Source organism: Ailuropoda melanoleuca, chromosome 1, assembly GCF_002007445.2.
Source record: "Ailuropoda melanoleuca isolate Jingjing chromosome 1, ASM200744v2, whole genome shotgun sequence".
Lineage (NCBI taxonomy): Eukaryota > Metazoa > Chordata > Mammalia > Carnivora > Ursidae > Ailuropoda > Ailuropoda melanoleuca.
Window position 1 is genome coordinate 81,009,075 of NC_048218.1, and position 15,301 is coordinate 81,024,375.

Consider the following 15,301-nt stretch of genomic DNA (forward strand, 5'->3'; position numbering starts at 1 on the left):
AATGACATCACATTTCAATTAAACTCAGTCTATATTTGGCCAAATATATTGGGAAATCAGGGCTTCACAACTTTTTATATTGCTTTAAAAATATTCAATAGATTTATTCATTCATTTATTCATCTATCAAACAAATATTTCTTGAAGGCCCAATATGTGCATGACTTTGTTCTGGTCACTGGAAATAATCTGGTATATAAAACAAAGTCTCTGCGCTCATAGAGCTCAACATTCTAATGAGAGTAAGAGATAAACTAATAAACATTTATTCAACAGAACAGGTAGTGACAAACGATTAGGAAGAAAAAGACCAGATCAGGAAATACGAGAGTGACATGGTGGTCAGGAAAAGCCTAAGATACCCATGTGGAAATGCCGCACAAGCATTTGTATATATGTGTCTGGAGTTCAGGGAATAGTTTTAGGATACATATTGATTTGAGAACCATCAACATATAAATGGTACTATAATTCACTAGACTAAATGAAGTCACTTAAGAAGGAAAGTATTTATAGAAAAGAGGTACAAAGAACAAATATACGTTACTTCAATGAAATAAATGACATCTACAAAACCAAGTAAATATGTAACTTTATGAAGTGATTTGGATACTTACTGAGTTGCACAAATTCTAGCCTCCAATAAAAGAGTAAAAGGAAATCAAACCTAATGAAAGCAGTACCATGATATTCTGACACACCAAATTTATAATGTAACTGTTAATCCTCATATCCTTCTATGTAAGTAATAAAGAATATACTACATCTCAGAATTACAGAATATCTGTCAATTTTATTTCCATGTCTATTTAAATCTTATCCCTAAATCTTATAAGATGGAAATTTATCATATTTACAATTATAATTTAATTAACTCTCTTTCAGGTGGAAGGATCATCTATTTAACTGGGCTCCTGACAAGATTTTTTGAGAAGTGATAGCTATACAGATATGACATTTCTATGACTTACTTTATTTCTTACTCAGCATGTGTATCTAATAACCCAGCTTTTCTATACCCATATTTTAATATCAATTCAAGATTTGGTTGAAGCTATTTCCCCTAGGGTATTACTTTATATAAAAATCAACATCATCAGGGAAAGTTGTAGAAAGTAGGAAAACACTATACAATTTTTATTCAAAATGGTCATGCCAAAAGTACAAGCTTCACTCCCTAGAAATATATCCCTTTTGAATTGTACTTCCTTTAAATATTGCCACACCTACAAAGATGATTATAATAATTAATCTGTTTCATATATAAATTGGTTTGTACATACAAAATGCTTGTTTTTGGATGCTTCCTAGGTGTGTCAAGGGAACAACATATTTTAACAATGGTAATCATTCCATGAATTCCTAGTACCTGAAATATAAAAGTGGCTTAACTCAGTTTAATTTTACCATATGAAATATCAAATTTGTTGCTTTCTTATGGAAATTATTTTCATAACAATAAATGTTAGTTTGAGGTAGAAATACTTAGCAACTTCTAAATGACTTCGGGGGGGGATAGAAAGTATTTTCATACCTGCTTTATGGCGGTTACTGTTATCACAAAGAATAACGGAAGCCCACTGGTAATTGGACTGGTAGGTGTATCAATCATAAGCTAGATTTACAACAACAAAAGAAGAATGCAGACTATTAATATTTTTATATTGTACACGTCACACCTATAAACATCTAAAATCTCATACTTATTGGGAACTCTTGAGAACACTATATAAAGTGTTTATCATGGTCCAGAGTAAAAAATAATAGAAGAGAGATATCCACAGAGTTAGTCCGCAGTTTCACCAAGTTCACTTTGTCAGCTGTTATATGAAGTTAATAGAGTATCTAAATCTATTGCACACGCACAAATATTGCTAGAATGAACTCAGTCACTCTGCCTTTTTAACACAGAGTACTTAAGGTCTTCCTCCTCAGTATTTGCCTAGAAGCAGAGCTACAGCTGCTCAGAAGCTCATTTTACATTTTTTTGCCCATCCTGGTAAATGCTGAAAAGTTTGTCAGCAATTTTTACGCTGGAATTCAGAATAAATTCACCACTTAAGAAGAGAGAACAAGGAATGGGACTAGGAAAAGAATTTTTTTTCTACAGTGATTTTGTTACATCTACAGAGCCAGAGGGTTAGTAAAGCTCAGAAAATGATGCCATAATTACGCTCTAAATCATACAACTGAGGTTTCAATAAATTGCTGGAGAAGTAATTTTTGCAGTAATTATGTTTGGTTAGTTAAAATATGGATCTAATGGTTTATTAATGTTCCTTTACCCTGAATAGGCCAATTAAATTTGTTCTATTCCACAGACAAGCTGGATTCCTGATCCTAGCTAGTAATTTCACAAACACACGTGTTATGTGGACATGGTTAATATAAATTCCAAGCTGATGTTCTATTGACAGAAAATCAGAAGTTCCTTCTCTGTTCATGAGGGAAAGCAATTTTTTAAAAAAGTAAATGTTTCCTCAAGCTTTAAAATAATCACTTGACAAGTTTTTTTTTTCTTCTGAAATTCCAGGTTCTAAGAGAGTAAAGTTCAGTTTATACAAAAATTCAATGCCACACTGAGATTGCTAACATCATCAGAAAAGAATAACCCATTTAAAAGAAAATGGCAATCACTATTTTAAATCTTTACTTATACTCAAGTTTTATAAGTTGTTCTCTTGACACTTTGATATTAGAAAAAGAAAGCATAATGTGAAAATTAAGGAACTGCAAAAGAGTTTATAATGAATACAGATTTAAGAAAATGGTCCCCATAATAAAAATCCATACTCGTGGGGATTCTTAAAAATTAAAATTAAAAAAAAAACTTAAAAGTAAAATTCAAACTGAAAACAAAGGAAAAGCCAAAAGAAGATTTTCATGGACAAAGATAGTTCCATAGGCAGAAATGTGCCAAAAACATGTGCTGTATATTAAAAGCCAAAATATTTATGTTCTGAAGGCAGAGCAACTGAAATGTAAAATTGGCTTCGATTATGGTTATCCACACCACAGCATATCAGTTATGAAACAAAATAAAATTAGTATTAAAAATTCATAGGCTAATTTTTAGAAATCTGCATGTGTTTTAAATCACAACATTCACTGATTACAACGGGGAAGCTCTGCAGAAAAAAAATGGTCCCATAGTAGAATGCAATGTAACTTTTACCTGAAGACATAATTTTAGCAATCATTCTATAAACTTTATTGAGTGATAAAGCTTACCTGAACCAAAAATATAATAAGAAAATAAAAGTTTGCCACTCTTCTGAATTGTTCAAATAAATTTTTTGGAACAAAATTCCACACAGTATACTAAAAAAAAAGAGAGAGAGAGAGATAAATTAATATTTAAAGGAATATACACTATATTGATGCAATAATAAGAAAAGTAAAATCAGATTTACTAAGTCCTTAGACAAATTACTTAAATCTTGATGCTACAAAAGCTATCTGGCTTTTAAGAGTTTCAGAACTTTTATTCTATTCTTTTATCTTTCTTATACTATTTATTGGCAATTTTAGTGTAATTTAAAAAGATGAGATAAACTGGAACCTATCAGTCTTGCTATTAAATTCTTGATTTTTTAGAAGTTAGAGATGACAGATCTAAAACAACATTTAAAAATTTATTTTGGACTCTGGTTACACAAAACTAAACTAATGTTAAAAATAAATAAGAGCTGATAAAAATGCCGACATCAGATACAATTTATTTTCTATTTTATGGAGCTCAGTGTCTGAAATAAAGGAAATAGTATAATTATTTGATTATTCTTTGTTAAGTACAGAATATGGAAAAATAACCTAGAATGTGAAAAAGATTAAAAAATACTTTATATAAGTGATCACTGGTATAACCATCAAGAATACCTCATAAAGGCATGAAAATCTGTCACAGTGTCAATTTTTAAAGTAAGACAGTCACTTAAATGACCTTGGACTAATCTCTCTGCACCCACTTTGTGCCTCTATAAAATAAGGACAATAGTAACCATAGTGTATAGGGTTGTTATAAGGTTTACATGAGCTAACAAATTTATGAAGCACTTAGGACAGAAACTGGCTCATATTAACTGCTATGTGTCTCTTATATTATTAATCAGCATACAGCCTATAATGCTATGTTACAGGGGTAGGGTAAAACAGTACAAATCTTACATGCATCACTAACTATTCACAACACAACTTCATATATGAAACAGGAAAACACTTTGTAGTACTGTTACTTTATCTTAGATACATTCTCTCAGTAGAATGTAAGATCCTTGAGGCTAGGGACATTGTTTTATTTACTGCTCTATCTCCAGCACTTACCACTACTACTCAGCACATAGTTGAAGATCAAAACTTTAGCAGGACAGATGAATACACACATACATACATACATACATACATAAGGTTGAAATGAATTTTTTTTCAGATAACTATCCTGATGTCAGGCAATGAAGCCTTAATGGTTATTGACCATTTCAAGATTTCTAAGGAGGCAGTTTACCTAATTTCCTCCGGTGCAATGTAAGATGGTTCTAATTTCTGAATTTTCTTATTTCAAAAATTCACTTCTTCATCAGTTGTTTGAGACCTGAAATGTCCTTTCCCATATGAACAATTTTATACATAGGGTTAGGTTCCCAGAAGAGCCCAGAAAAGCCTGTTTGACCCAAGGATATATAAGCAGTACAATACCTAACAACATTTCTCTCAGGTGAAATTATATTTTCAGTTCATATCTGAAATATCTGAAACATATTTTCCTGTGGTAGGGGTACGACTGTGGCTCCAGAATCTGGGAGTGGGGATTATGTTCAGGGCTCTGGAGAGAAGAGAGGCAGATGCTTTCTATTCGCCGCTCTATGTGTACATATGAGATGGTAACTTTGGGTCATATCATCTCCAGCTGATCTTAACTGGAATAAAAAAACAGCTGTCCCTACAGGGGTCAGAGTATTCCAGGTAACTCCCTTAGTCACCAAATCAAATATATAAAACTGCATAGGAATCAAGTTGGCAACGTCCTAAGTGTACATCAATCTATTTAAATCGTAACAGTGACAATATATTTTGTCTTCCAAAATCTTGAAAAAAACAATTACATATTGGAAGTAAGGTAATTGGTTTCAGGATATTTTCTTTGTCTAGTTCAATAACACATGGAAAAACTCAGAATAAATAAAAATTTATTTAAAAAACTAGCTTACAAATATTAGGAATTGTTGTTTCCAGGTTTTCTAAAATATAAATAAATTAATAGACTGAATGAGCCTAAATTCTGTGCTTATTCTATCATATGTAGAGGAGGAACTATAGAATATTAAGCAATATAAAAATATTCTAAGAAAAAGAATGATTTATTATGCTTTAAAATTATTTTAGTTGTTATGTAATAATGGTCAATAAAAATAAATTAGAAGTATATCTTCTTTAGAGCTATGTATATGACTATACAATTGACCTTTTTCCTCAAATTCTGACCTTAGTAAGAAAACCAAGACATAGTTATGAAATTAAATCTTTTGAAAGAAGTTGAAATTTAAGATAGTTACTATGGTAAATTAAACGGAAATATCACGTATCTACAATGTGCAAGACACTTGCACTGTGAGAGGAACAAAGAAGTATTAATACTAGAGGAAATTAAGAATAAAATATCAATAGCTATATTCAAAGATAAAGTAAATGAAGGAATATATAAAGAACTAAAATGAAAAGCAGTCAGAAAGAAAAATTTAATGAAGAAGGTCATATTTGACATGGCTTAAAGAGGGGAATATTCAATAGGTTGAAAATAGGGGACAATTAAAGGGAGACCATTTCAGGAAAAAAAAGACAGCATGTACACAGGCAGAGAGGAGGAAAGTTCATCATGACTTTGTGGGATAGAAAATAATACAGTATGGAAGAGTTTAAGGGAATAATAAGGGAGTAGAAAGGTAGTTAAAAGGGAATTTAGAAAAAGTCAGCCCCATTTATGGTCAGGAAAAAAATGGACACTGTCTATATAAATACCCACATTCCTGAATCTGTGGTCAAAAACATGAATTTTACATTTCCATAAAAACATGAAATCTACAATCTCTGCAGAAACATAAAATGTACATTTAAAAAAACATGGTTATCAACAGGACATCACAGCAAAGGCACAGTAGTAGGGAAGTTCAACATGGGTTTATGGAATAGCAGGTAATCTGGTTTGGAAGGAGTATGAGAAAGCAGTAGTGGAATTTTTAGGGAGTAATGAGAGAAAGAGTCCTCATATGCTTTAAAAAAAAAAAGCAATGTTTATTTAAATATCTACATTTTTTTTTAAAGATTTTATTTATTTATTTGACAGAGAGAGAGACAGCCAGGGAGAGAGGGAACACAAGCAGGGGGAGTGGGAGAGGAAGAAGCAGGCTCCCAGCAGAGGAGCCTGATGTGGCTCGATCCCAGAACTCCGGGATCACGCCCTGAGCCGAAGGCAGACGCTTAACGACTGTGCCACCCAGGCGCCCCTAAATATCTACATTTTTTTATGTACATTTTTGAAACCGTGGTCAAAAACAATAAACCTAACACTGCTGCATATGAATACAATCATATAAAGACATTTAATCCCGGAAGTTTTCCAGGACACTCAGCTTTCAATACTGGCAGAGGACTAAAGTGGTCCTATAACTCCTAGCAGATAAGAATTACAAAAACTAGATTTTAAAAATGGATCCTGGAAAGTATCCAAAATATAGATAGAAACTGGAAGAGAGTTTAATTTAAAAAAAACATAATTGGAGGGAATATGAATTGTGAACTATGGCTTCTTAGCCTGTAGACACTATCCAACTCTCACACCCTTGGCAGCAAACAGTAGGGAAAAACTACAACCGTATCACAAAATATGACAGAAATTTGAGTTCAGGGCCGGAAAAGTACATGGAAATTTAAGGGGAAAATACTGGTAGTGAAAGAACCATGCAAGGAAAATGACTCATATTCAGAATGTAAACTATCCAACCCCAGGCTGACAGCTAAACTCTGCACCAAAAAGGAATGAACTACGGATATATGCAACAACAAAGAAGAATTTCAAGATTATTGTTATATCGAAAGAAGTCAGACACAGAAGACTTATACTATATGACTGTATTTACATGAAATTCAGATAAAACTACAGTTATAGAAAGCAGATCAGTGACTGCTAGTGCTAGAGGTGAAGAGGACTGGCTGCTAATTCTTTAGTGATGGGTTTTTCTATATTTTGATTTGTGATGGTCACATGTTGTTATACATTTGTAGAAACTCATCAAAATTAGCGAATTTTAGTGTATTTCAATTATACCCAAATTTTTTAAAAACCTTAAAATTTTCAAAAGGACTTTTAAAAAAGATGTTAATAACTTTTATTATTTATTTGAGAGAGTGTGTGTGTGTAATACAAATATGCTTCTTAAGGTGGTCTATTAAGCAACAGCAATGATCTAAGGAGAACTTTACCCTTAAGTCTCTTTGATTCACATCCTCTCTAACTACACTGTCCAATAGGTAACCACTAGTTGCATATGGCTGACATTTAATTTAAAATAAATTAAAATTTAAAAATTAGGTTCTTCCATGGCATTAGCCACATTTCAAGGCCTAACTGGCCCTATATAGCTACTGGCTATCAGAGCAGACAGCACAGAAAATATTTCTTCCATCATGAGAGAAAAGTCTATTAGGACAGCTTGACCCTGTAATCTTCAGTTTCAAGATAAACTAAGACATCTTAAAAATGTCATAGAAAGGGGCACTGGGTGGCTCAGTCAGTTAAGCATTTGCCTTCGGCTCAGGTCATGATCTTGGGGTCCTGGGATCCAGCCCCGCATCAGGCTCTCTGCTCAGTGGCGAGTCTGCTTCTCCCTCTCCCTCTGTGATCTCTCTCACTTTCGCTCTTTTTCAAATAAATAAAATCTTTAAAAAAATGTCATAGAAAAAAAATTGAAACAAGGAAGAAGATGTGAGTGAAGCAGTACCTTGGTACTGTAAAATGTTTACAGAAGAGTGGTAAAATTGGAGGAAGACAGGCTTCAAAGTCACACAGAACTGAGTTCAAATTCCAATCTTGTCACTTAAACTGTGTGCAACCCTAGGTAAATTATTTCCCAATGCTTTAATTGAAGAAACAAATATAAAATGAGCATAATACTTTATAAAAGCTACCTCAGAGTTCTAAGAATTAAATGATATGAGATGTACCTAACATAGTGCCTGGCACACAGTATAAATATTAGTTCCTCAGTTTAATCTCAACTAAGGATAATTTTTGGTGTGTTAGTTACCTGGTATTAGCAACTGGCAACTCCTTTTACTTTACAGTTCACAATTCTGGTTAAGATAAATTTGCCAACCACCATTTCCTTGAATTTTTAAGGATACAAATATATACTAGAAAACACAAATCACTTTTCAAAACAAAATGGAACAGATCTATAGTTTTAATATTAAGTGTTAATGCTTACCTTAGATGAAATGATCCGGTTATCTATAAATTTCTGAGGTGTATAGAGGCCATTCTGAGGAAACCTGTTGGCTATGTAAATAGTTCTTGTGTCACTTTGATGTGGTGGGTCAAAACCCTAAGACCAAGCAAAAGAAAAATAATGATCAACAAGGTTAGTTGTTATGATTCTTTACCGTTGGTTTTATTTAATCAGATTGTACATATTATTACTAGACTTGAATTGCATATAGGCTCAATCTACGTAATTATTAGCAGAGTTAAACCATATATTTTTTTCTTTCCCAGGTAAACTAGTATATTATCTTCAAATATAAACTAAATAGGTAACACATCTGGTAATGAAAAATAATCCATACTCTGTTAGAAATGCTACCATAAGGGGAAAAAATCATATAGAAGATCTATAGAAGCACCCGAGGAAAAGATTTCTTTCCTTCCCTTTCATTCCTGTGGGTTCCTTGCCCTTCTTCTTAATATGGATTCCTACTAGTGATGTGGAAATCCTGTGTAGCAATGGCCTAGCCAGCACCTACCACATCTGATGACAAAGGTTTATTATTTTATTTCTTCCACACCAAGATCAACTTGGTTTCCAAGAGCTTTGATCCCACAGGCCTCACAATGCATTGGGTAGGGTCTTACTCAGATTCACTCCACATAATCATCTCTTTGTGCTAGTTATGTTATCAATCAAATCCCTGAAATATGGATATATAATTCTGGCCTGAGAATCAGGAAACCATCTTTCAAGGTACATTTAGTAATGATCTCCAATATAAAATTTTTCTCTGGAACAAGAATACGGATATTTTATTTCCACAGTATTTTACTATTTTCCTAGGTGGCAAGTAAATCTTCAATACTCCTTTGGCAGATCTCGGGGATCCTTTGACAGGCTCAAAGCAACCACCAAAAGCAAGGCCTTGGGGGGGGGGGTTCTATCTGGCAATGATCCGAAATTTCTCAGATTTTCATGGTGGTCAAAGGCTCTTTACTACTGCTACTAAGTTACTAAAAAGTTAACTAAAGTTGGTATTCTTAACTATATGTACGTACCTACTCGTAGATAATAAGGACTCTAATTTAGTAATCTACTAAGTAAGTGATGTGGCTGCCATTCAACACTTCGCATCCCTGTAAAATTTCCATTAAGCAGATACATACACAGTGGAAATTCCCATATTACCTAAAGATATATTTTGTTTAGTACATCAGAATATCAACAGTGTTATGTATAGGTTTCAACTGCTGTTATTCTTAGTTTTAAAAAATTTATTCTGTGATCTTAGAAACAGCTAGTACAAGACTGAAAATTAAATGCATTTGTATGCTCCATAAAAAAACCATTAAGTTTCATTTTGTTTATGCTATTTATAGCGATGACCACATTTTGTGGATGTTAATGTGCCATTATGTGTCTGATTTCAAAATCAGTTTCTTCAAAGATAAAATGTGGCACGCATATTTATCTTCCTCATAAATTTTCTGTTAAACATTTCATAATTGTTTCCTATAATAACTCATGGGGGGAAAGGCAGGTCTCAAAACTGGAGTTGGAACTCACTGCTCTATCTAGAATACTGCAATCACCTTAAAGATATATGCCATTTATCTATTCAACAAATATTTATTGAGTTTTAGTACCATGTTAATCCATGTAGGATTATGTGATTTGTTAATTACTCAAGCTAATCACAATATGCTCCATCTCAATAAATCAAAATGAATGAACAAAGAGTCTGCATGCTACTGCTGTAATCTATGGCTGTATTTCTCAAAGGGGGCTCACATGAAGTTTGCCAGTAAAGTTCATAAAGTCACTAGAGGGACAGACACACAGGTAACTGGAACATTAGACCGTGTGAAGCACATTTATTCCACATCCCTCTGTAACCATGTAAAAATAATAGTGTTACATACCTTGTATGTAAGCTTTTGGGATAAATTAAATAAAAAAAAGTAAGTTTGTGGTTCTGAAAGAATATATAAATCTTTTTTATTTTTTTTTTGAGAGAGAGAGCATGCGTGCATGTGCGTTCACGCGAGAGGGCCGCGGAGAAAGAGGGAGAAAGAGAATCTTAAGCAGGCTCCATGCTCTGTGTGGAGCCCAGAGCTCGATCTCATGACCCTAAGATCATGACCTGAGCTGAAATCAAGAGTCAGATGACTGAATGACTAAGCCACCCAGGCACTCCAAAAATACATAAATCTTTAAGAAGATGTCAAGACAATTGAGACTGAGAACCACTGATGTAGAATTTTATTTTTCACTAAATTCCGCCAAGACTGCAACATATTACTATGTACATCTAAAGTTACAAAACAAAAAGCAAAACAAAGACTCCCCCAAATTACATACGTTACTTATATACGTTACTATTGCAACACCTTGTTCATGACTTTCCAGGAAACAAATACTCATCCTTCTCCATTCATCTCCACTGGCTGTACCAGTAATCACATACTAAAGTTTTGAAACTCCTTAGATTTCTAGTCATTTTGAGGGGAAATACTGAAATGTTTTAAAAAGAAAATCAATTTCAAATTAAACTAAATTTTAAATGCAGAATCACTATATTCTAAAATATCATAATTTAACGTAATTCCAAAAGGAGAATGGTGAGTTTTTCGTTATTCTATATATCCACTTATACATTTTCAATTTTTTCAGTTGTAATTAATTCACATGATCTCAATCATTTTATAATCAATGGCATGCCTATATGTGTGGGTATTTTTTTTCACACAAAATAATTAAATTTTATATTTATGACTGTATAAATTTTATATTTGGGAAAGCCAGATGTCCCTTATGGAAAAAAACCTCTAACTTCAGTTCATTAGCATCACCTTCTCTGCAACAAATGAAGTCAGTTACAAGCAATAAAAAGAATAAAACTGTCCAAAAATAAAGAAAATGGCTTAGAGCAGGATCCATAAATGGGCTTCGGATCTGTGAATCTCTGAAACTGTATGCAAATTTGCATAACATGTGCATTTTTCTGATGAGAGTGAGCACAGGTCATTGGTTTTTCATGATATAAAGAAGCTTAAAACCACTTAATTAAAGTCTTGCTTTATAATCAGTTCTCCATCTCAATATGGCAGATTTTAAAAATACCAGATAATCTATGCTTCAATAACACCTCTACCCTTTTTAAAAGGAGTCAAAACAAACATGTTATCAAAATTAACTGTATAACTATACTGTTAGTGTGAAGTTCAAGTATTCCACGCTATTCTAGCAAGCATTAACCGCAATTCATGGCTCTGCGAAAGAAATACAGTCTGAACTTCCTAATCACTAGGTCAAGGCTACATGCCAGAGTTGGCACACATGACATTTTCTGTCATCATCTCAGACTACCCATTCACACCTTTAACGCCTTGGTGCTAGCCTGCTTCATTCTCCTCTGATTTCATCTTGCTCTGGGTAAAGAAACTGAGATAGATTAATGCTATTCTAGTCACCCTGATTCTATTTTAATTCCTGCTAAAAAGTAGTGTTTTGGAAGCACACAAATTTAAACTATTTAAAAATAAAAAAACTCTCATATTCTATGAAAGTATGAAATTCAAAACCTCTTTTCAGTCTGGATTTGTGAGCATATGTTAAAGTCACAGGTATTTAAAAAAAAGTGGGTAAGGTGGAAAAAATCTCGGGATGGGTTCTTGGGGAAGAACTGATAACCCACAGGACTGGTCTGAAAAAAGAGACTCCTTTTATAACCACAAACTGATGAGACCTAGGGAAACCAAACTAGTAAACAACTTTGTAATTTTTAGAAGTTAGTTTTTGGCACACAGCAGGGTTTGGAAATGAATCACAACATTTTACATTTTCATACCAACTATACCAGCCTCTCCATAATCTTAAAATCTCAAAAGATTTTATGAAAAATAAAAACATTACAAATAAAAGCACTAACAAGAGACTAAAACCATAGTCCTATAATTAAAATTGTTACACTTCAACATAACTAAGAAAACATCAACTTTAGGGTTCACAGTGATCAAAGTAAATTTGTGCTTCTTATTCTTATGTGATTTATTTCCTCTAAAATATAAAGAAAAAAGCTTCAAAACACACCATACACCAAAAAACCCACCAAAACTCAAAAAACAAATAAGCTTCAGAGTCAAAACTGCAATACCACTGTTATTAAAAGAAATGAACAAAAGCTTTATTTACATCACACACTTTATTATAAGACAGAAAGTAATTTTTGTTGTCTGTATGCTCCAGTGTACACAGGCATATGAAAATGGCCTAGCAAAAATATAATGATACTGGGGAAGAATGATTTAGTGTATTTTACCAAATCTATAAACTTAATTGTGAATTATTGTTTACTGGACATAGACCTAATGAAGGCACTGTAAGGGCAAGATAATTTTACACTGTTAACAGAAGGAAGGTGATAGAAAATAACTTAAAATGCCTGTGATATAAACAAACGCAATATTAAACTTTTTGTTTCATGTTACATAATTTTCATTTTAGGACTTAAGGTTGTTTGCCATCTATCAAACCAGTCTGAGATTCTAGGAATTTTGGCTTACTGCAGGGGTGGATTAGGACTGGCTTTCTAACTATACGATATAAAATTTAGAGGGATCTTTGACTCCAAAATTCTTAAATTATCTGTCAGTGCTTTACTACAAGAAGCTCATCTATGATAGGCTATGATATTACTTCCCAAACTTGATTTCCTATTCCCACATACATCTCCAGCAAAAGCCTTTTCATCCTTCAAGTTTCAGCTTAAGAGTTTCCTTCTCATTGGAGCTTTACCTGACACTCCTTTTTCCCCAGAAACAAAGAAGGCACCTGTTATTTATTATGCTCACCAAACCTTTTACACACTTTCATTATGGATTTCATTACATGGAATAGTAATTGCTTATCTGTATATCCATCTCCCCTTCCAGGCTAAAAATTCTTAAAGGCAGCATGTACCTATTAATTATTTAATGAATATTTACTGAATGGGCTAAATTCTCTAGTTTCTAGGTTCCAGGCTTAGTTTTTAAATATCCTTAACAGTAACTTTTCTACCAAATTGAATTTAAGTTCAATGATATTTAAATGAAAACGGAAAAACTTTAAAAGTGATTCTGCACAGTGAAATCTACCCTTACTAGTAAAAGAGAGGCTAAGAATCTTTTCATTCTGCTGTTCCTAGATTTATCTTATTCTCATCAAAGCCATTTGTTAAAGCTTTACAGTTGGTGGGGGTTTGTTCTGTCTGTCAAAGAAACCACCTTCTATTAGGGAAATGCAAATCAAAACCACAATGAGATACAGCCTACCACCCATCAGGATGGCTATTATCAGAAAAAAAACAAACAAACCAAAACAAAACAGAAAACAGTACTGGCAAGAATGTGGAGAAATTGGAATCCTTGTGTACTGCCAGGAGTAATGTAAAGTGGTACAGCCTCTGTGGAAATACGGAAACACTTCAAAAAAAGTAAACACAGAATAATCGCATGATTCATCAATTCCACTTCTGGGTACATACTCAAAAGACATGAAAGCAGAGATGAACAGATATTTGTATACCCATGTTCAAGGCAGTATTACTCACAATAGCCAAAAGGTGGAAGCAACACAAGTGTGAATCAACAGGTGAATGGATAAACAACATATGGTACACACATACAATGAGGTACTGTTCAGCCTTAAAAAAGGAAATTCTGACACATGCTACAACATGAATATACCTGAAAGACATAATGGTAAGTGAAATAATCCTGTCACAAAAGAAAAATATTGTGTGATTCCTCTTTTTTAAGATTTATTTATTTGAAAGAGAGAGAGAGAGCATATGCACGCACATGAGTAGGGGGAGGGGCAGAGGAAGAGAGAGAACCTCCCGCAGACTCCCTGCTTAGTAGGGAGCCCAACGCAAGGCTTGATCCCACGACCCTGAGATCATGACTTGAGCTGAGACTAAGAGTCAGACACTTAACTGACTGAGCCACCCAGGTGCCCCTGTATGATTCTTCTTATACACGAAATCAGCCAAATTCAGTTTGCCAGATGTTTAGTGAATGAGGGAATAGGGAGTTTGTATTTAAAGGTTACAGAGTTTCAGTGTGGGAAGATAAAAAAGTTCAGGACATGGATGGTGGTGAGGGCTGCACAACAATGTGAATGTACTTAACGCTACAGAACTGCAGACTTAAAAATGGTTAAAATGACAAATTTTATGTTATATATATATAACACACCAAAATTAAAATATCAATTTAAAAAAATCAATTTCATCCATTTGAAATTTTTTGATGGATTAAAAGAGTCTATTTGGTCATAATTCAACCATTATAATAATAAATGCCGTCTGTTTGTTAGACTCGTTTTTTCCACGTATGGCAACAGAGACATTTATAATAAAAATGTGTGAGGCTGTTTTAGTTTAGACCAAATTTAAAAATCATAGACTAAAAAGCCTAAATTTGATTTTTTGTTGTTGTTCTGCCTATCAGGTTGAACACTGACTAGCCAAGAAGTGAAACTGGTAAATCTTCTAACTGTGGTATCCAAATTAGAGACAGAGGGGTAAAAAGGAATTGCTTTTTTTTTTTTAGGGCGAGAGAGAGCGAGCGCACACACATGCAAGCAAGGGGAGGGGCAGAGACAGAGAGATTCTTAGGCAGGCTCCACGCTTTTGGAGCCTGATGTGGGGCTCTATCTCCATACCCTGAGATCATGACCTGAGCCGAGATCAAGAGTCCGATGCTTGGGGCGCCTGGGTGGCACAGCGGTTAAGCGTCTGCCTTCGGCTCAGGGCGTGATCCCGGCGTTTATGGGAT

At 33.7% G+C, this 15,301-nt stretch overlaps 1 protein-coding gene across 1 annotated transcript in view; it reads right to left on the minus strand.

The window, feature by feature from the left end:
- ATP11B (ATPase phospholipid transporting 11B (putative)) overlaps positions 1–15,301 on the minus strand; it is a 114,270-nt gene that overhangs the window by 83,843 nt on the left and 15,126 nt on the right. Inside the window, exons 2-4 of the mRNA XM_034672400.1 lie at positions 8,481–8,597; positions 3,232–3,321; positions 1,535–1,615 (exon numbers count right to left, since the gene is read on the minus strand). Of these exons, the coding sequence (XP_034528291.1) occupies positions 1,535–1,615; positions 3,232–3,321; positions 8,481–8,597 (288 nt within the window). The remainder of the gene's footprint in view (positions 1–1,534; positions 1,616–3,231; positions 3,322–8,480; positions 8,598–15,301) is intronic.